The sequence below is a fragment of the Brachycentrus maculatus genome, unplaced genomic scaffold, assembly GCF_059751285.1.
Source record: "Brachycentrus maculatus isolate JH-2025_06_01 unplaced genomic scaffold, ASM5975128v1 h1tg000042l, whole genome shotgun sequence".
Lineage (NCBI taxonomy): Eukaryota > Metazoa > Arthropoda > Insecta > Trichoptera > Brachycentridae > Brachycentrus > Brachycentrus maculatus.
Window position 1 is genome coordinate 2166011 of NW_028280796.1, and position 24203 is coordinate 2190213.

Genomic DNA, 24203 nt, shown 5'->3' on the forward strand with positions numbered 1-24203 from the left:
ATATATATATATATATATATATATATATATGTATACATATATATATATAAATATATATATATATATATATATATATATATATATATATGTATATATATATGTATATATATATATATATATATATATATATATATATATATATATATATATATATATATTTATATATATATATATATATATATATATATATATATATATTATATATATATATATATATATATATATATATATATATATGTACACAATGGGAGTATTTTACCCTTGATTAGGACACAAAATAAAAATATTTTAATATGTATGTAAATTTATAATAAAGTTTCGGCTGCCAGCTCCCTTGCATCCCCCCAAGTCAGATCTGCGTCCCGAAGTTCTGACGAGAGCTGCCGACGAATTGTCAGCAGTGGTCGTCCTGGGCGGCGCGAACCTGATGCCTTGTAAAAGAGGCAAGCTTGATTAAGGCTCTCAGGAGGCATGTGGAGTACATGGCCAAGCCAACTGAATCGCCTTTTCTTGAAGACAGTTAAGACCAAGATTTGCTGCATCATACGCCTTATCTCTTCATTCCTCACAAAGTCAAATCACCGCACGGCTAAAATTCTCCGCAGACACCTATTCTCAAAGCTTAGTACGCGGCTGCTTTGGGCCCTTGTAAGGTGCCATGTTTCACAGCCGTATAAGAGAACAGGAGCAATGCAGGCATTGTATAGGCGGCATTTGGTCTTCACCGAGTATAAATCCGATCTCCAGACAGCCTTCATACTGTTAAATACGGACCCAGCGAGTCCTAATCGCACTCCCAGTTCCTTTTGAAGGCTGCCATGTAAATTAATAACAAGCATTATTCCTAGATGGGTCTTTCAAAAGTCTTATTCAAGAGCAAATGTTGGAAATGAGATCACATTTGATCGCTGCAGCGAAAAAAAATCTGATCTGATTATAACTCAAAGTAGGAAATGCGAGAAACTAACGATAGATACGTAAGCACCTAAAAAAAGGCGATCCACATCGGACATCCGAGAGAAACAAAAGAAAGACAATAGATTTTTAAGGTGGTCAAACTGCTCATCTGTGATTGGTTAATTAGCATATTTTTTAACGGTTCTTTGGTAGTGAACCAAAACAATATAACTATTCCAATAACGCAAAATATTTAAATATGCAATAGGGATTTTGTGAAGCATAAATTTAATATAATTGATTGTTTACAAAATACATTTTTATTTATTGATATTTTATAAGTAAGAAATAAATATCTAGTAATTTATTAAAACAACGTAGCGCTTTTACCTAATAACCTATTGAAAGGTTTTTAGATACTCATTAATATTACATAATGAGGGATAAAATCGTTTAAACAAAATAAACAAATAAGATTTAAAAAAAACTGTTTTCAGTGAGTATAAAAATGTCAATTGATGGTTCCAATAAGTTTTTTAAAAAGGTATGCATTGAACGAATTTTTCGCATGTATGTAAATACGTGTTTTATGGTTATATTTTAATTGACTCGTTTACCTAATTAAAATCAAATACTTTTTATTGTTTATGAAAATATATAATTGTACCATAACGATACATGTAAAAACTGCTGTAAGTAACTGCTGTATTAATTAATGGAAAAGCTTTAATGTTACATTACTATAATTAATTTCCAAATAACTTTTATTAATCAGTTTTTCAAAGAGGGTAGATGTAAGTTACATTGTTCTTCCTCTAAATCGAAATAGGCAGACGTCTTAAAATTTGAATAATGTCAAAGATCAACGGTCATCTGTGTTTTGGATCGATCCGTTGAGGGTGTGTTTTTGACCATTGCATTCTTGTAAAATATAACAAATAAATGAAATAACCTCTTTTTTAAAACGATTTATCTTGACTTCAACTACTGACATTGTTGCAATAGTAGTATTTATAAATTATGTCTATCAATTTTGGTGAACCGCTAGACGACATTAAGGATAAGATAACCCAAATCAATGGACAGAAGATCTATAGCAATCCACCGGTTGGATGGGCAGGATCTGATCCTGGGAGAGAATGCGAGGTGAATATATAATTTATTTGCTAGATAAACATATTTTCCACTTATACCATGCAATGGCGGACGAACCAACTATCGTTTACGCGATATCATTATGAAAACACAAAATATTTCAACAGGTAAATTGTAATAATAATTACTTCAAAATTATTTTTTATCCAATTATTTTTCTTCAGATATTTATAGGGCGTATTCCAAGAGACTGTAATTTGGAGAGGGAATTGATTCCTCTCTTCAGTCAAGCTGGCCACCTGTTCGAGTTCCGTTTAATGGTACAGTTTTCTGGAAATAATCGAGGGTGAGTTGTTTATTCTAGTTATTTTATTAAAAATAGAGCCAATAATTACTAAAAATTTATGTATTAATTATAAATCAAACACAGATTTTTTTTTGAGTCTACTAAGTTGTATTTTATTAACAAAAACACATAAAATTATATTGTGACAATTGTTTCGCCTTGTTAGGGCATTATCAAACGAATGATAATGCCCTAACAAGGCGAAACAATTGTCACAATATAATTTTTATGTGTTTTTGTTAATAAAATACAACTTAGTAGACTCAAAAAATCTGTGTTTGATTTATAATTAATACATAAATTAAAATGCAGTTCTACAAATTAAACGCCAAATCAATAAATAAATTACTAAAAATCTTAACTTTACCGCGCTGCCGTTATTCACGTTTGACAGCTTCCCTTTGTTCCGCAAATGGCGGGTGACTCTCAGCTGTTTGAATATTAAAATATGAAAATGACATTTCGGTTATAAAAGTATTTATGTAATATTATTTCGTTTTATTTCTCTGCGCTTTCAAAAGTATTTTTCAATAAATTGAAAGTACTTTTTAAGGTTAGATGATATATTATATTCAAAATCCCCTTAAATTCAACACATGTTTATAGTTTTAGTTTTAGTTTTTTGTTCGATGCAACCGAAGCTTATTTTTCCATGTAAAGGGCGTTTGTCCTCTACACGGAATTTTGCCGTCCGGCACGTCAGTTAGCGTTTTAAAACGATGATTGGCTTGGATTGGCTTGTGCTTTTGTCCATCTTTCTTTGGATCGGAGCTCTTGATCGGTGTGTGAACACGATGCGCGTAAATTCGATCACGCTCAAATGTCGTAGTCGCTTTCATTTTTCAAAACCGGACTGCCGGACGGTTAAATTCCGGGTAGTGGACAAGCGCCCAAACGTGATGGAACGGCGTTCCGGCACTCTTTTACACGGATATATATTTTTTTATATTGTAATTTTCAAAATCAATTACACGAAACAATGTATGCGCTTACGTAATTACAATCTTTATTTATATAATTCGTTAAAGTGATAGGAGATGCTTTGAATTTTATTTAATTGATATTGGAATATAATTTGTTTTAGTAAAAATCTTGACTTGAAGTAAATTCTGGGACCTTTTTTGTTTAAAAAAAGCCCTGGATGTAACAATCAGAACGATCTATCTAGTTCCATGATTTAACAAAATAGCGTGCACCAAATAAACATAACCTCATTTTTATTGAAGTTTTTATAAAGTATGTTATTTTTTCCAGATATGGATATGCAATGTACACCTCGGAAATGGACGCATTAGCCGCTGTAAAAAAATTCAACAACTTCGTCATACGACCGACGTGGCAATTAGGTAGATTAAAAAATATAAAATAAAACAAAAGCAAAAAACGGCCTACTGCCATATACCTTATTTTATATTATGTCAAATATGACATACGTTTTGTTATTTTTGTCGGCTAACGCTTCGTCGTTCATGCACTATATAGGCTCTTATTTCTGCAGCAGATAAGTGATGAAAATTTACATCATTTCAGACGATTATATTAAATTTTGTATTTTTCCGATAATTCAAACATGTGTTTAGGTTCGTCACGTGATACTCTGTCACGTGATCGTAACATGCGAAATAATAAATAAGGGAGGATTTATGCGTGCTAATTATAGTCTTACATGCTTTTATTCGTTTCAGGGGTTTGCCTATGCGATAATAACTGTCGTTTGACGATAAAAAGGATTCCTCGGATCGTCACCTCTATGCAAGTGGCGAAAGCGATTTATCAAAACTCAGAGGATGTTATTGAGGTTAGTTAATTCAATATATTTTTTTAATCCTATCCTTACTCAAATGGACATAAACCATGACATTGGATCTAGGATGGTATTATCGTGATCATAAGGATTCAGGTAGCAAGCACCTCACTACTTTTCTTAAGACTCCTGATCAGTACATGTGATTGCAGTGCATGAAACTTATTTTGCGCGCGGCGGGATCACAAGTATATATCAACTTGAAGTTATGCGCGAGTGATGATATAAAATGTCGCCAACTTAACGCTGTTTTAACGCACATTTCGCAAATGAAAATAATTAGTTTTGGAGTTACAGATTCTTCAAAATTTGTATATTTTCGCGGGCTCATATTCAGTACGTTAAAAGTTTGACCAGATAAACGAAAGTTCATCCAGAAAAGAAATTAAGCGGATCTTTACCCCTTTCTACTCTCATCTATATAAAATAATGGTTTTTATAGTAAATTAAGTAAAGCTCATGTCCTTTTTTTTTTGGCAAAGAACAGTATTCCAGTGCCCTATTTTCTTAAAAACTAAAGAATACACAATATTCGAAGATGGTGACCGTTTCGCCAGTTCGACAAAAATTTCAATTAGTTTTAAAAAAACAAATTCGAAGTATCTACTTACCTCTAGGAATATCTCACGAATTGTTTATGGTCTATTTTCATATATGGTAACATTCAGACATGGAAGGTTTAAAAAGTTGTTGAAGCACTAATTGTTTTTTTAAATAATATTTTATATTTTGTAAACAAAATATGGCTGACTAAGTATTTCGCTTACCGTTTATTCAAACCAGAATAAATGATTATGATTTGTATAATTATTTTTATTACGATAATTTTATGATCAGCTTTACCTTTATTGTTTTGTTCCTACTAAAAAAAGATGGAAATAGATACGATACGAGAAATGGCACATAACATCATTTGACGTTTAGTCAATACGTTTAATAAGTTGTTAGTTTTTTATATGATTAAAAATCAATCATTAAACACGTTTTAAGTAAACCCCTTCAATTTAATAACTAAAATATAATGCTTCATTAAAAAAATGTAATAATGACATTATCCATGTGGAATCCAACGGAATATTTGTAATTTCGATTTTCAGATAATTGTAAAGATGTTTATTTATAGCATAATATAAGTAGGTATAGTGAAACCTCCATCTATCGTTCCTCGAATAATCGTTTTCCCGGATGTGTCGTTTTTTCTTCTATCCCGACTTAATTTCATACTAAACTTAACCGCATCGATCGTTTCTCCATCACCATATACCGCATTTATCGTTCGAATTAAGCTGCATATTTGATACATTTTGTCTGTTTTTTTTTACATTATTTCCAATTTTCTTACATTCAGCGGCAACGTATGGGATAGAAACTATCGAAAGCTTGTGTAACCAATAGCAGGAGAGGTCGATATTGATGAAAAGGAGCCTCTGCCTGTACCTGCATTTCCAGAAGCGTGCACACTCTTTGAAAGAAAACTTTCTATAACGCACATTCAATAACCGATGCTGAAAAAAATACTATTTGCAAAGCCGAAAATATACTATTGACTTACGAAAATAAAACAGTTAAAAAACAAGTATTTTTAAAAATTCTATTTAGGTTTGTATTTTTTTTTAATAAATACATTTGCATCTGAAACATGTATTCTTCTTAGAATTTTAGCCTACGAATGGTTATACAGATTGGGAGGACGGTATCTTTACTAGGTCGTATCTATTTGCGTATTGACCTCTTAATCCCGCATTCATTGTTTTCCCGTATTCATAGTTTATTTTATTAGGTCCCTTTAAAAACGATAGATAGAGGTTTCACTATATTACTTTAAAAAGTTGATACGTTTGTGCGATTTAAGTTTTATGATATTAACTGAGGACAGGATAAGGTATTGTGCATTTTGACTAATAATTTGAAGGTGACTGATTTCGTCATTCGGAACCAACCTTCGGCTTGCGATGTGTTGAATACGTGAAGGTAGGCACCAAATTTGAACGCTTAAATTTTGTCCGCCTCCGTAGTGTAATGGTCAGCTCGCTCGGCTACCGTTCTGGAGGTCCCGGGTTCGATTCCCAAGGGGGGTAAAATAAAATATAAGTGATTTTTTCACTGTAATATTTATTCAATATTACCATGGACTGGGACCTGAAACGGAGGGCTGATCACCTTTCCTTCATGTGTAAACGATCAAGATAACACTGCGTTTATATGACACAGTGCCCTATGCACCATTGGGGTGCGGATAAGGATTTTATCATTATTATTAAATTGTGTGCAGCGTTCAGTAAACGACTCATTGTTTTATTTTCTAAACTGGCCAATAGAGCGATTCAAAACAGATTGCTTTTATGGTTGAAAACGTCATATCATTTTACATACAGGCTGCTTATATATCGAAACATCAAATAAGATATTTAATTTTACTTAAAATATGTTCCCCGATTTTCTAAATTAATTAACGTTTACTCCTAGAATTCAGCTTATGTGTATACAATATAAACAAATTCAAAGGAGTGTTATACAAAGTTAACTATGATTGATTAGTAGAGTGTTACATTACCAAACCAAAATTTAACAATGCTTTTAATACACAAAATAAATTTAAAAGAGTTTCGGTGTCCTAAATTAAGGTTTACGGTCAGAATTCAACTTATGTGTGTACAATGTAAACAAATTCAAAGGAGTATTATACAAAGTTAACTATGAGTGATTAGGAGAGTGTTATATTACCATACCACAAAGTTAACAATGCTTTCAATATACAAAATAAATTAAAAAGAGTTTAGGCAACCACTGAGGATATATTTTGACCGCTTAAGTACTTCTCTTCTTATTATCTTGTGTAGTGGTCACTGCGTTCGGCTACCGTGTTGGAAGTCCTGGGTTCAATTCCCGGCATGTGAAAATAAATATGAGTGATTTTTCACTCTAATATTTGTTTAATATAACCTGAAGCGCAGGACTGATCATCTTACCCTAATCTTGAGTAGCACTCAAGATAACGCTGTGTCAATACGATGCAGTGTCCTATGCACCATTGGGTGCAGACAAGTTTAAGAAGAAAGAAGAATTTTTCTAGGGACAGTGTGATCGACGTGAGAATTGTTTTGTTAAGGTTATATTTTTATTCATTTTTATTTAAATTTTACTTGGTAAATACCACTATTTCTTAAAATCTATTGTGACACGTGTTTCGATGCATTCTGCATCATTTTTAAACACCGAAGTGATGCGAAATGCACCGAAACAGGCGCCACAATACGGCTGTCCAAACTTAAAACACAGTAAGGGACATTTTTTTGTAGTTCGTTTTTTTGCCTTATTGGACTCAGTAGAATCTACTTAGTCCAAAAATGCAAAAAAAACGTACTATAAAAAAATGTCCCTTACTGTGTTTTGAGTTTGGACAGCCGAATAGATTTTAAGAAAAAGCGGTGTTCATCAAGTAAAACTTATATTAAAACAGTAACAGTACTTACAGTAAAATTAAAAATTGAAATTTACCGCAGAGTGACTTCCGAATCGATTAATAAAATTATATAAAATAGCATTTTTACGTACGTATGTAATATAAAGGCAGAAGGTAACTCCAATCAATTACAATAGGTAAGGAAAATATTATTGACGAATTAAATTGTAATTTTTATATGATTGGTACATGCTATATTTCACTGAAAAATCATAATCATTCTTGGCTACGGTATAAAACGGTCTTTTGTTTCATTTTTGTTTTTGTCAAAGGACGACAGTGTGCAAAAAGTAAAAAGTAATTATTGGAAATATAAATTAAAAAGCAACAACTTGTGTGCTTTGAATACTAGACCATAAAATTTAATCATAGTACAATGAGAATTATGTTGTTTTTTATTTACAATAGCTTTGTGCTGTTTTCTTTGACGTCACTCAAATAGAATTGTAAAATGTAAATAAAATCTACTTAATTTAAAACAACATTGTCAGCGTATTTACAAATCCTGCTAATGTCTGACTTGGTAGCTATAAGTCCATATAAAAAAATGTCAATACGAATGTTATTAGTTATATCGGACACTGGATTATTCACCCTACTCGGCTGTCCAAACTTAAAACACAGTAAGGGACGTTTTATTTATAGTAGGTTTTTTTGCATTTTTGGACTGAGTAGAATCTACTTAGTCAAAAAATGCAAAAAAACGTACTACAAAAAAATGTACAGCCGTACTGATGAGATGTCAATTTTAAATGTGTTTCAACTTGATATGAAACATGTAGGTATCATTCTTGCCTTTTTTATTTTTATTTTTTTATTATTTATTTTTATTTGTTCAAGAACTGTTCAGCAAACAAAACAAAAAAAAACAAAAAAATAATACATTAACAATAATAAATTGTCCGCCTCCGTAGTGTAATGGTCAGCACGCTCGGCTACCGTTCTGGAGGTCCCGGGTTCGATTCTCAGGGGGGTCAAATAAATATAAGTATAAATAAATATTTTTTCACTGTTATATTTATTCAATATTACCCTGGACTGGTACCTGAAGCGGAGGGCTGATCACCTTTCCTTCATGTGTAAACGATCAAGATAACACAGTGCCCTATGCACCATTGGGTTTCGGATAAGGGTTTTATTATTATTAACAATAATAAACATTACATAACATTAATAGAAATAGTTACATTAACAAAAATAAAGCCAAATAAACAATTCCACATTTATGTTAAAATTACTGTTGAAACATTAAGAGATAAAAAAAAGAAAAAAAAGTGAGGAGTGGGAGTGTGTGTGTGTCTGTATGTCTGTGTGTGTGAGGGTGGGAGTAAAAGGGTAAGGGTATGGTATAAAATGTAATATGCAGGAAGGAAAAGGAGAGGAGAGGAATTAATGAGAATGGTTAAAGAATTTTATATGAAAAAGTATGTAAAATAATTCAGTTAGCATCTTGCATACATTCAAAAGAAGCTCTGCTTAATAAACTTAACTTAAATAAATCATATATACTGCCGCGAATTCGTACACAGACATATAAACCATATCATATATTTACGAGTTACAAAATTTGAAAAGTGTGGGTGTTAATCATGGGTAGAATGGTAAATATTACATCTGTATACAGTGATTACTTAACCAGCCTGTGACAGGTCGTAAGCCCTGTAAATACCCAGATCGCCATATTCTTCTTCATCTAAGTTAATATGCCAAAATGAGATCAATGTTATTTTTAAAAACAAAAGTAGTTTGTGAAACTTTGGTTTAATACTTGCAATGAGGATCAGGTGGACATTCTTTTTACTTAAAGTTTAAGAAGCCTTGATTAAAAACTTGTAGGGTAGAAAATAAAAGGATCGACCTCGCTTACTAAATTGAGAAACTTTGTTTTAAAGCGAACACCGTCTTTGGTTAAATGTTTTAAGCGTAAAACTGAATACAGGCTCGTCCTTAAACCATCTCTACTTAGGTGTGATCATTTTATTGAGAATTTAAGAAAAAATATGCATATGTAGCCTTTTACGTTTTTTGTTTAGGCCCTGCATACGTTAAAAAGCAACTTTACTTTGTTTAAACCCAGGTAACATTCGACGTCATTGTTTTTTTTTAAACATTGCTTTCGTATTTAAAAAAAATAAGTGTTTCTTTGAAATAATAAATACCGTAGAACTTTGATGTATTACTTGAGCCCAGTACAAAAAATTATTTAGATTTGTATTTGGTCTACAATAATGAACGTATCGACATGCTTCATCGTTTTCCTGACAGGTGACACTTATTGTCACGATAAGTTCATTATTGTAGAACAAATACAGATTTAATTTTTTTTTTGTACTGGGCTCAAGTAATACATCAAAGTTCAAGTAGCCCGTTCTACGGTACTCGTATATGGCTTTGAAAAGAAAATAGTTATTGATGTGTAAGGAGTTTAAAAACATATATAAAATGTATTTAAAAAACAAACAAAAAAATCCTACACATATTTTTTTTAGTCGGGCGTGAAATGACGTGCGGTCCCTAACGTTGCCGAACGCTGAATAAGATCTGCTATTGCGAGTACGGCCTTAATAACTTTTATCAGTTTGTCACGATTTTGAAAGTTTTAATTTATTTTTATATAAAGAATACAATAAATAATAAATTTAAGAATTCTGCTACGATAATTTCGGGACAAACAGTACCTACCTCCCATCAACAGGTGTATCTAAGGACTAATTTAAAATACAGAATTAGAGTTTCGAACCGAGAGTAGTAGAATGGGAAGATGCAGGGTGAGGGAAAATGGGGGAGTGTTGTAGGTGAGGTTTAAGAGGGAACATGGAAAAAGGAAGAAGCGTTGGTGAATTTAATATTATTTATTAAAATTTCGAAATTTCTGTGTATTTCTACATTTTATGACCAGTTATGACTAGTTTTACGACTTTTTATGACTAGTTTAGTTTTAGTTAAATGACTATTTTATGACTAGTTTATTTTTAGTTCTATTTTTGAGACTAGAAGGAATTTATTTATTTTTATTTATTCCAAAACGTATTACATACATAAATCATATATACATATAATATTCCCGATGAGTAATTTCTATTTCTCATTTTGAGACATGGGATTAAGGTTAACAAGACTGGAACACAAATAATAAAGTAACAAAAAAGATTTTTTTAAATAACCAAAACTAATACTAATACATGGCAAAACATAAAAACAATAGACAGGTAACTATAATAAATAGGCACAAGAAGCATATTTAAAAGAAATAAATGAGAAAACACAAGGTAAGAAGCAAATTAAAAAAAAAAACAAATGAGAAAATATAAAAAATGAGAAAAAAAAACATAAGGTAAAAACAAAATAAGAAAATATGACTAATCACTACATATAAATCTTTCCATAAAGTACCTTCTCAGATCATATATTTTGAATCCCCGAATGGAATGTGTTTAATAACGCATTTTTATCGATTGTTGCGCGGTATGATCGATAATCTTTAAATTATATGGAGCATTGGTCTGTATGTTCCCGATAGTTATCCAAGACAGCGTCGGCATAGATTGTTTCACATTCCTATACACAGGACCAACCTGCCGATGGTTATGCCTGTAGAAAGAGCTACCGCTATGCTGAACAATATCACGACGGATATTGATCTATTCCATGTCTCTGAGAGGGTATTCCGAAGCGGGATTCTTCTACAACTAACAAGTCTTTTTATTTACTTTGTAAATTGTGTCATTAATATATACGCCTTAAATGTAAGTTTGTCATGTTTTAAGTGTATGCTAATTATTGATCACATAATACTCTCCTTATCATTCATAGTTCACTTTGTGTAATACCACTTAAAAACACCGGTTTCGGAATAACATTTCTTGTCAAATATACAAAGTAAACGATGAATGGTAAAGAGAGCTCCTACTACACGACTACCGGTTTCGGAATAACCTTTCCATCATCAGGCCAACAACACAAATTGAACGATGAATGATAAGGTCAGTGTTATATTACCATGCCACAAAGTCAATAAAGCTTCTAATATATAAAAAAATATAATTTACACATCCTTTACCCAGGAAGTTCGTTGAGTTAGCAAAAAAAAAGTTTTGAAAATAACGCCAAAGTGTAATTTTTCGTTGTCGTTTATTTCGACGTTAATTTAATTGCCCGCCGCGGGCGATCGCTTGCTTTGCCCGCGCGTGACGTCGTCATACAAAGTGTGCCTACCTAGGCATCAGCCATGCTTTATATTTTTCGCCGTGCCCTTGGAAAAGTTCCACCTCTTTTATCTATTTGCACACTCCTGCCTGTCTTATTAAATGACATCGGCGTCTGACGGGAAGGAATGTCATAAGTTTTGCATGGCCTCTGTCATTCCCTGGGAAGAGAAACAACCTTCGCTCATGTCGGACCAATACCACGCATCTCAAAAAGAAAAAAAAATCTTTACACAATACGAAAAAAACCTGCTTAAAACTTGGATTTATATTACATATAGGTACGCGTACACAAAACTTTGATGTCATCTTTTTAGATTAAAAAAAAAATATTTTAACGAATACGAATACGCTAAATAAGCCAGTTTTGCAAATGTCTGGTTTTATACGTCCGTCTGTTTTTATCTCGATACAGTTTACTTTGATACCCTTGCAAGGCGAAACAGCCGTAAAAATAAATAAATAAATTCAGTATGATATTTTTATTTTATTTGTATGTTATAATGTTATAAAAAGTTCTGAAAAAAATTATATTATCATTTCGAGAAATAATATATCAATATGATCCACAAAGTTAATGCTTTCAATATTCAAAACAATTATATTATCAATGTATGTATATAATTTTGGTACCTTTTTTATTACAAAAATTTAGATAGCACGATTTTGGAAGACAATTTAAATTTATATATTTTGAAGCCAAAAATACCCTTTTTTCGCATTCTTATTAATTTTTCTTATAATGGTAGATAACAAAAGCTTAATAATAATATCAATATGATCGTTTTATATATAACCGTTTAAAAACTTAAAACTAAAATGAACAAAAAATCCTATACATCAAATTAGTACGATACGAGGTATTACTGGACGTGAGCCTCTCGCTAGAAGGCACTTGCTACGGGTCTAAATGTTAAACATTAACTGTCAAATTTCGACACCTTTGTTACAGCTTTGTGCGTCGAATTTCAGATGTTTTTATGCATAATTTATCCCGTTTTACGGAATGTACCGTCAAATTCTATGATTTACCTTTTTAAGTACTAAAAAGATATTTTTTAAACATAAACTTCATGCTGTGTACTTCTTTAAAACATTCATATTTTTTATGAACGTTTTTTGATGGAATATTAAGTCATGTTTTTCACAATTTCCATAGATTGTAAATGAGATAACACTTGTTTTTCACCACTTGCGTTATATTTATTTTATTTTAACGACTATATTTGGAAGCTACAGATACTTCCATCTACGGGTCTGAATGTGAAACTAATTGTTAAAATAAAACAAATATAACTCAAGTGTATTAATTTTAAATCAAACACAGATTTTTTTGAGTCTACTAAGTTGTATTTTATTAACAAAAACACATAAAAAATTATATTGTGACAATTGTTATAATTAAATTATTATTGTGACAATTAAACGCCAAGTCAATAAATAAATAAATAACTCAAGTGGTTTAAAACAAGTGTTCTTATTTACAATATAATCATATCTTACAAAGTGAATGCCGAAACAATAAATAAATTCCTTACATAATACACTATACTATTCTAAGTACTTGTTTTCTTCTTCTGTTCACTATCTGCACCCAAGTGGTGCATAGTGCACCGCAGCCTTTTGGCGCGGTGTTAACTCGATCGTTGATAACACAAAGACAAAGGATAAACGAAATTTCACATTTTTTTTATTATATGCCTTCATTTGTTCATGATATGCTAGTTTAACAGTAAGCTTTGCTTCAATCGGTATTATGTACATCCGAAAAAAATATTTCTTTACACTCCAAAAATGTCACTCTTACTCTTTGATCTGTGTGTTTTTTTTCTTCATATACCATACACACGATACCTGTAGGTACTAAAAAATCGTAAATCGTTGGCACATTGACAGATCGAAGACGTGTTAAAAATAAAAGACGTGTTTGACACTTTTGAGGAGTAGCCCACGTTTTAGCATTGTTAATTAACCCTTTCCGGTCATCCAATATTCAAAAAAAAATCTAGGTAGACAGTAACATTCCGATTCGGAAAAAAATCTTATCCTCTGCTCTGCATACTGTTGTAATAGATACGAGTGACAAAAATGTAAGCTGGGAATTTAAATAAATAATACTAATGATGAAAAAAATGTCGAATAACATCCGACATGGGACCTAAGAGGGCAAAATTGATGTCGAATGAGATTCGACATTAGACCAGTAGGGGTTATTGCATTTAGGCTCAGTGCCTTCTAGATTAGTTTAATTATATTAGGCGCCGTGGTGTTGTTGGGTAGACGCTCGACTGCGATTTGGCGTCGCGGGTTCGATTTCCGCCAACTGCAAAATAAATTGAAGAAAGATTTAATTCTAGTTGGTCTCAGTGTTTTGTGACATATTTTTCACATTTTCCTTCCTTATCCTTACTATCCTACTTGCAGACATGCCTTTAAAAGTAGATGCTTTGCGGGTTATTCCTTTTTAAAAAATACTAAAAATTTCAGCTTTATGTTCTATGGCATTAAATGAAACTGGCAAGTTGTAAAGATAAAAACATTTTGAGTATAAGTGTGTCAAAAATACTAAATAAATTAACTCGTCAAATTATTTATAAGCTAAAAAAATAATAAAAAGGATATTTTCTAGCGTTTCTCGAGTATGTGAATAAAATCTAGGATTCGGACCTCACATACAAATGAAAGAGTTTCTGCCTAATAAAAAGCTTCTCTCATCTCACCATAGACGTCTCTAGTGAATTGAAACACCATGTTTATAGAACTTCCAAGAATTTGAGTAGTGTGGTTGTCAATCATGGGTAGAACTGGTGAATGTTACACGCGTCTAAAATGATCACTTCAACCAGCCTATGACGGCTGTAAGCCATATAATTGCCCAGACTTCCATATTCTTTTTCATCTTTGTTGAGATGTCAAAAAAGAATATAAAAATATTTGCTCAAAGATAAGTGGCTACAGCGGATGTGTCAAAGTACTTATAAGTATTTTTTTCATCGCGTATAGCACATCGCTCACTCCTTTCAAGAACGTCATAAATCAAAAATCGTCAATTTTCTGTTGTGCATGTTTTTCAGAATGCCCAAATAATGTACTATATCCCAGAAAAAGAGGTACATTTTTAACTTAATATTTTCTCGCTACAGGGCAAAAAGTGTTGTTTTTGCATTTTGAAGAAAAGGTATTGTTTAATTATTTTTTTAAATATACTAAATATTTTTGAAATGGAGAAAAAAACTTTCAGGTTTTACCTAAAAAGATCTGTTGCACAGTAAAAAGTTCAATAAGTGGCTTGATATTTATTTTTAATAAATTGTATTCTATGTTTAAACTTTAAAAACATTCTCCTGAAAAATCAAGTTTTTTTTTATTTATGACGTTCTTGAAAGGAGGGAGCGACATGTGGTATGGTACGTATGTATGTTTGTAAAATCGCAAACAATGGCACATTGCGCAACGACACAATGCGTAACTATTATTTATAGGTTCGTCGCTAAGTTTCCCATGTTTTTCCACTAAATAGTTATTTAGCGCTCTTTACATTCCTGAAGCTCTGTCTGACAATGGCGGACCTTGGTGCATTCTGGGAAATGGAATATCCGATACTGAAATACGCACTTAATATTTCGTCGCAATGGCCGACACTGGATATTTACCGGACCTAAAAAGGTCTTTATTTGGTTATTATCCAATCAGTCGCTAGGTAGGGTAAACAGGGGACTTATTGACACCCTCACGGTTCACGTGTACTTAATTTTTCAAAGAGAACTTGGAAGAGTTACGGAAGGGAGTCCAGGTTAAGATTAAAGTTCATGACATCGATGAACATTAATTGGATTTAATTTAAAAAAAGAAACTTATTTCAAAAACGAGAGACACGCCCCGATATTTATTTTGACTGGTAAATAAAGACACATTTTGAAATTTTAAGTGAAAAATTCACGTTTTTCTTCTCTAGTTATAATTCTAAGATTTGGTTGGCAGCAAAGCTATACATCTCTTCTACTCCGCTCGGTATTCAGCGATTCTCTTCAACCCTATACAGGAGGTAAAGTCCATGTGTTGACACAATATTTGGTTTAAACGAGAACCAGGCGAGAACGTCCTCTGCCAATCGGTCCCTGTATTATTTCCTCCAGTATACTCTGCTGTGCAAACGTTACTCAAGTGTATAAAGTAATCTTTTAATCCGGCCGATGATAGGTCGCGAGACATCCATATTTCCTCCTTACTTCGTCTTGGTATCTGTAATATATCTTTTAAGATAATTTTCAATGGTATCAACGTTCAAAACAGTTTCAACCATGTTTTGAAAATCATTGTGGTATGTTGTTGATTATTTTATTATGCGGTCGGGTAAACATTATAGATGATTTCATATTTTTCACCATTAAAAAAAAATTATTCATATAATAAAATGTACTTACATGAGTTTATTTTTATGACACCATTGAATGTGTCTGTCGGCAAAACTGTCTAAGAGCATTTGTGCACTACACGGAATTTTACCGTCCGGCAGTCCGGTTTTTTTTTTAAATAAAAGCGACTACGACAGTTTATCGTGTTCGAATTTACGTACACCGTGATCACGCACCGATCCGAAGAAAGACGGCCAAAAGCACAAGCCAATCCAAGCCAATCATCCGTTTTATCATGCTAATCGGACTGCTGGACGGTAAAATTCCTGTAGTGCACAAGCGCCGTAAGAAGTACCGCGACGTACTTTCTTTAGCCGTATTTGTTTTACCATAAACTCTTTACTTACGTTTGACATATTAGTTGGGTTGTAATCCCGTGGTTAATGTCGCTAACTCTGAATCAGAGGTTTTGGGTTTGAACCCACTCAACCACAATTTGATACCTATTTTTAGTAATAAGACGAATTATATGTTGACGGCATATTTGTCTTGATAATGAACTGTAATAAGTTTGAAGCGTTAGCAGTACAAATGATAAAATATGGTAAACCGTGTTTCATTAAACCAGTTTTTTTTTTACTAAAACCCCTTGAGAATCCACTCGAATATAGGTTTTTTATACTTGACAAAATAAATTAATTGCAGTAACGAAATAATGCCATACATTCTCATTACGGATTCCAGTGATCGAAATGGAGGTCGCGATGAATTCAGTGCTCGAAGTGCTGCGGGCAAATTGTTCGGGTCAAAGTTCACAGTTCACAGCCGATCGCGTGTCGCTGAATTATGCACCAATATTCGCATGCGACCGACAAATTGTACTTCTGCCAACTTGAAGTATGACACGTATTTTGAGACGGACAAAAAACAACCACAATTATTTTTGTAGTAAAAAAATATAAATATAAATTTAAAAAAAATTGCTATTTCGTCGATGTTTTAAAAAATATATTTGTCCATTTGTAAGGATTAATTTTTTTAAAGTTTAACGAAAAGATTTCAATATTTTGAGTGTGTGCTAGTACTTGTTCACAAATCTGGATTATCTCCAGTTATTTTTCTGGATTAGATATATTGATCAATCTCGTAACACAGTGCGTGTGAGTTCACAACAGCCATGTATGTTGGAATGGGGAAAGCTTTAAAAAAGTACTTTACTCTTTTTATTTGTTTGCGAGATCCGAATTATAGATTATATTCACACACTTAAGACCAGCCTGAAAACATGATTTTTAATTTATGTAGCTTGTAATTTAACCAGTTTGAACTATGGCAGGTCGTTAGACCTGTAAATGCCAGGACTTCCATATTCTTCTTCATCTTTGTTGAGATGTCAAAATGTACAAAAAGTTTATGCATAAAAGTTTACTTGGATCGTCTCCTCCCGTATTCTACACGCATACATTTTACATGATAATTTTCTTGAGTTAATTACCGTCGCTCAGAACCCATGTACTTAATATTTTAATTAAAGCGTGTTTCCAAGATGGTGACTTGTTATGTTGAGCAAATATTTGAAGGGAATTTATTTTGTATGATTTTGTTCTTAGAAATAGTGTATGGTACTGTCTATTACGTATTCTGTGTTACTGTCGAAATGTTAACATTTCGCGTGTAATAATTTTATCCTAAATATTGTTTTCATATCGTTATCTTTACTTATAGCATATGTAAATAAATAAATGGTACAAACAGTGATAGCTGACAACAAGACGTAACATTTGTTGAAACTCTAGTTTTTCGTTTTGTTGGAAATCTATTGTCACACGTATGCCGTTTCATAAAATTTTTGTGTAAGCTGTCACGTTGCCCCTTTCGCTGGTAGACTGTCATAGCAATGACATATTCCTACGTGGTGGTTCATGAGAAATATGTGATATCGATTGCTCTATTTTACTTAATATAATATTCATTATTTTGAACGAACGGGAAGTATAAATATGAATAATACAACGCGCCACATTTGTTATACACGCTTTAAACGATTAGGTATTTACAAATATTAGTTCTCTTATTAAACAATAAAAATTATGAATATGTTATTGCCTCCATTTATTTGTACACTTCTGACGCTATTTACAATTAATCATAATAATAATAAAACCCTTACCGCACCCCAATGGTGCATAGTTGCAATGTTATCTCGATCGTTTACGCATGAAGAAAAGGTGATCAGCCCTCCACATCAGGTACCAGTCCAGTGTAAAATTGAATAAATATTAGAGTGAAAAATCACTTATATTTATTAAACCCCCCTGGGAATCGAACCCGGGACCTCCAGAACGGTAGCCGAGTATGCTGACCATTACACTACGGAGGCGTACATAAACTTTAAACATTACAGTTATATTTGTATATATTTGTTGTGTCAGCTGTTTCGCCTTGAAGGAGCATTTTTATAACGTGTTGCAAACCTTGTAAAAACGACATTGATGTGTTAAAAGTACGAATATATTGATGACGATATAGTTAAATTTGTTTGTTATAAAGTAAAAAGTGTGAGTGATAAGTTAAATTAATGTAAGGTACAAAACGAATAGAATAAGTTACACATAAGTTACATAAAAATTACCGTTTCATCCATTAGTGTACCATTTAATTTTTTTTATTTAAACTAAATGACATGTGTAAAATGTTTAAAACTCTCCATTTTCATATACACATACACACATACACAGGTACACACATACGCACGTAGACACATACATACATACACACATACACACATACGCAAACATGTATTTTCCTCACTTCCTCATTCTGTCGCATATCATATGCGATAAATGAAGTTAGGATAATATATTATATCCCCTTAAAACTAGTACAGAGATAGTTAACATTTTAACCCTGGTTATCAACTCATGAACACTACGTTCATATAACAAAAATCTCATCCAGTTACATACAAAGTTGGCATAGCACATATGCGTGAACCTATACTCTGACGTAAACAGTTTAATCGTTTAACGAAAAGTACCCTATATTTACCAACATGCATTAAAAATAGTTAAATATATTATTTCGTATTTGTTCAATGTTACCCCATCAGTTACAAACTTACCCGGATTTATCGTATGTATGGATCTATCAACATCACTCACACACACGCACACACCCTCTTACACACTTCACACATGCACATTTGCCTTCTCATAATTACGTGTTAATTTGCTAGATCTACACTAAATATTTTGTATTAATCTTTATGTTTCTGTGGTTAACTATAATTGGTTTGTTTTGTTTATATATGTTGCTGTTGTTAACACAAATAAATAATAAAAAAAATATATATATATAAATATATAAATACACACATATATATATATATATATATATATATATATATATATATATATATATATATATATATATATATATATATATATATATATATATATATATATATATATATATATATATATATATATCGTAGTCATACAGGAGAAAGTGACCAACTAACAAAACGTTAAATGTTCAGGAGGGCCATTTAAGTCACTTTTGCTTGGCAAGAAAATAAACATCAATGCAGTTAGTCATTTTTAACAAGTCAATATATTTTACTTCCAAGTTTAAAATCCTTTGGGATTTTTTTCAGGGCAATATTAAGTTAGTAAGATATTAAATAGTCAATGATCACGTTTTTGTAAAAAAATGCACTTGGTCACTTTCTCCTGTATGACTACGATATTTCGAATGATTTTCGTCAGATAAGTCCTATGGTTGGATACATTCCTTGGTGATGTAACAATTTCCCGTGTCCTGCAGGTTTGCGATCTCTGCACTGGCGTGTGCCAAGTCGCTAAGTCTCTTACCTCCCGAAACCCCTTCACGATATTAATGCTCACCGTTTTAGACTTAGACCATCTCATTTAATTGGCTACGTAGCCGTTTCCCTAAGGATATGAACGCTTATTAAAGCTAAACTAAGGTCACGTTTGTAAACACGACACTTAACTCTACTTGGGATGTCTTGTGTTATGTCATCGTTTACCTAGAATTTGATGTAATACAAACATTTTTTTACTATTTGTGTAAAACACACTCAATTTCAGAAATATTAAATACTTTATTATTAAAATAGGGAGTATATAAATAAACTAAAATAACTTTTTAAAAAAAACCAGTGTTAAAAATAATAAAATCATACGAAATTAAGAATCTAAATTAAAAAAAAAATTGCATCTTTATTTTCATCCTATTTTTTTTCAATCTTCCTCCAAATCCCTGTCAATGTAAAAATGCGTGTTTTAATTTATTTTTTTTTCATCAATTTATTTGGCATTCACTTTGTGGCAATATCTATCCATTTTAAATTAAATTTTTACTAGGTAAATACCACTTTTTCTTAAAATCTATTTTGACACGGGTTTCGATGCATTCTGCATTGTTTCCATTTGGAAATACCGTATGTATTTGATACGATGTTTGAAAATGATGCGGAGTGCTTATAAACACGTGTCACAATAGATTTTAAGAAAAAGTCGTATTTACCAAGTAAAACTAAAATTAAAAATAAAATTTAACAAAGTTGATTAATTTTATAAAGTTTTTAAAATGTGCCACAAAGTATCTTCGGAAAACATTAAAGAAATAAAATACTTTGTTTAAATTAATTAACAAAGTTAAATGCTATTATAAAATTTAATACAAAGTGTCGGTGCTAAATGGCCAACAAAAACGACATACAAGCGAACGTAAAAGTTATCTAATCCAATTCTCAATCTCCCCGTGCTTGTTAAACATGGACATTTTAAACACGGCTTCGGGTCTCAAAGCAGAAGGCATCTCGCGGTCAATTATAAGGAACTAAAAGCAACGTTAATTGCAGACGACGAACGGCTGAACAAACTGTTCGCCAAATTACGAATAGCTGGAGCCACAAATTAGAACTGCGTGTGGCAAACCTGGAGCGCACTGCGGAAAAGAGGGACTGAAAGATGCAACATATAGAGTAACGCAAAAAAGAAAACCGTTTCGGTAAATTTCTCAAGTTGTGCATTGTGTCGCCTACTTTCGAAATCCGCCAGATCCATGTGAGTCGATTTTCCAAAAAATGCGAAATTCTCCGGGTAATATTTATGTTTAAAAGATTTGTCTATCTTTAGATAAAATATTATGAAACTGAAAACTTTAACATTTTTAAAGATTTTTTAAAGTATTTAAAAAAATACAAGAGACACAAACTGATAATGACATCATCTTAATTTTCCACCTATCCTCGCTCTCTGATTGGCCGATATGGGTCAGAAGGCAAGTTCCATGAATATAGCAAAATTTGAAATACAACGCTGTTTTTAAGTATTTTTTAGCAGGGTTTTTAAGTAATAGGGGGTTGAATTAATTCTCGCCGTTTTTTGTAGTATTTTTAATTGAAAATATATATTTTTTAAAAAGTAAGAATTTATTCAAAGTATTGACATTCTTTCTCGACTACTTTGGCCCATCTTTCAGGAAGAAGTCGTATTCCCCTATAAAAGAAAACCTTGTCTTTTGAGGCAATCCAATTTTCAACCCATAACTCGACTTCTCGATAACTTTTGAAAATTTCTCCCGATAATCCATGCTGCATGGACCGAAACAGATGATAATCGGATGGTGCGACGTCAGGGGAGTAGGGCGGGTGTGACAGAACCTTCCAGCCGAAGGAGTTTATCTGTTCTTTTACCACTTTGGCAACATGCGGGCGCGCGTTGTCGTGCAGAATGAGAATCAACTTGTGCCTGGCTGCGTATTCTGGACGTTTTTCTTCAATTGCTGTTTTCAGTTTGATCATTTGCTGCTTGTAAACCTCTGCTGTGACTGTTTGGCCTGCTTTGAGAAGCTCGAAAAAAATTACTCCCTGCTGATCCCTGGCTTCAGCAGGGAGTGGCCGACCTGGCTGGCAGATGACGAAGAAGATCCACTTCTCATCGCTGGTGATGACGCGATGCAAAAAACCTTTTCTGTGATGCCGTTGCAAGAGTGAATCACACATGCAAAGTCGCTTTTCCATATCTCTCTCCTTCAGAGCATACGGGACCCAGTTTCCCTGCCGATGAACAAGGCCCATAGCCTTAATTTTGAGGCGGTTTGAGGCGGTTGAAAGTGCCACGGGGGTGTTCGAGGCAGCGGGGGACAGGAAAACAAAAAAACGAAAGGAATCAATTTAAATCACAGAGAAATATTAGATTTTTATAAACGGCGAGAACTAATTCAACCCCCTAATATATAAATATTTTAAACAATAAAACCCACAATTGGCATTCCGATAGAGTATTTGTTTTTAAATCTTATAAAATTAGATCTGGCGGATTTTGAAAGTAGGCGACACAATTCTTCTATGAACTTTATGAGTTGAAACTACAAACCGAAGTTCAAATTTTCGTCCGCAAATGCTGGATTTACTCTTCTTTGGAATTATTTATATCAGGCCAAATAAACTCGTATATTTCAAGCAAAAATATTTCTTATAGGGCCTTAAGCATGTTTTTAGTGATCACTTTGTACTTTGTTGTTATCACTATTTTACCCATGATTGACTGACATATTACTGAAATTTTTGTCAGTTGTTTATATGCGTCACTTGAAAAAAAACGATATTTCCTGTAAAATTTCATTGTTAGACGCGGCATCAATTATTTATTTCCTGTAAAACGTATTAGGTACACAAGTAAATAATGTTAATAATATTAGTTTATAACCACTCACCGAGATTTTTCACCTACCGGTTTCGCTTTCTCTTCGTCAGGAACAATACTTCACGTTTAACAAGATAAAATGTCGACCCGAGGACCAACATGCACTAAGGATAAGGACATTTTTCTGCTCATAGCCAAAATTTTAATTTGAGAAATATACGAGTACCTATAATATGGTGTAAGGCAGTGGTCCGCAAACTTTTTCTGTTCAAAGTACACTTGCCAAATTAAGAAATTTTTGAGGTACACCAAAGATAAAAACAAAGTTTATTTAATATTGATCAATTATGAAAATTAATATATGCTTAAATAAACGTTATATATTATTTTAAATGCAAAATGTAAGTCTGCTTTATTGAGCAAAGGCGATCAAAATTTGGAGCAATTGTTGATAAGGCTGCTCTCTTTTTTTTATAGCATTCAAGAGTCAAAATTTAATAGAGTCGAAAATCCCAATTCGCACAAGTAAATCGTGGCAAATGGTAAAAGATTTGCATTATCACGCTTTGAAAGCAGTGGATATTATTTTTTTATACGCAGCTAAAAATGTGCTACCTCTGTTTCGGAAAATTTCAGTTTTAATGTCCGATCACTTTTTAGCTCCATGAATTATTCTCGCTCGTTTATCGGTAAGTGACTTTTCCGCGGCACACCAACTAATCACCACGGTACACCAGTGTGCCGCGGCACACACTTTGGGGAACACTGGTGTAAGGGGTGCTATGTGGACCTGCTCGGTGCAAAGCAAACTCGCTGTATGGTAGATATTGTCACATGAAAGTTGGTAATATCGTACGATAATAGTGTGTTCCCTCTTGTCGGAAAACTCGACTTCCTCATTACATATAAGTCGCTCGCTGTCTTACGGGGGAGATAATGACATTAAATTAACGCATAAAGATTGTCAGAGTGGCAATTTTGATGACGTAGCCGAAGTTTGGGTATACCTCCGCTAACTGTAATGTGATTTACTTATCATGTGTACTTGATTCTTGCTTGGATAATGTGATTTACGGATTACTTAAGTCTCAAGTCTTGTAATAAAATTCATTAAGTCGCATCAATTCCTGCCTATTATATAGACAGCTTAATATAAGTATTGGTATTTTGATATGAAGTTGTTTACAGGTGTATCTCAAGCCTGGAAACCAGTTTTCCACGGCCGTAGTGGAGTACAGGAACCACCGCGCCGCCGCCATCGCTCGCAAGTCGCTCATCCCGCTGCTGAGCGCCACGTGGGGGACCAGCGTGCACGTGGACTGGGCGAGACCCGACTGGATGCTGGACTTCAACGAGGTATT

General features: G+C 32.8%; 1 protein-coding gene across 1 annotated transcript; it reads left to right on the forward strand.

The window, feature by feature from the left end:
* Positions 1–1917: 1917 nt before the first annotated feature.
* On the forward strand, positions 1918–24198 carry LOC148312404 (putative RNA-binding protein 46; the record flags this gene model as incomplete). Its single annotated transcript, XM_088277431.1, has 5 exons — positions 1918–2043; positions 2217–2338; positions 3593–3684; positions 4024–4136; positions 24031–24198. Coding segments are annotated over exons 1-5 (621 nt in total), but the record flags the coding sequence as incomplete, so codon positions are not given.
* Positions 24199–24203: the final 5 nt, after the last annotated feature.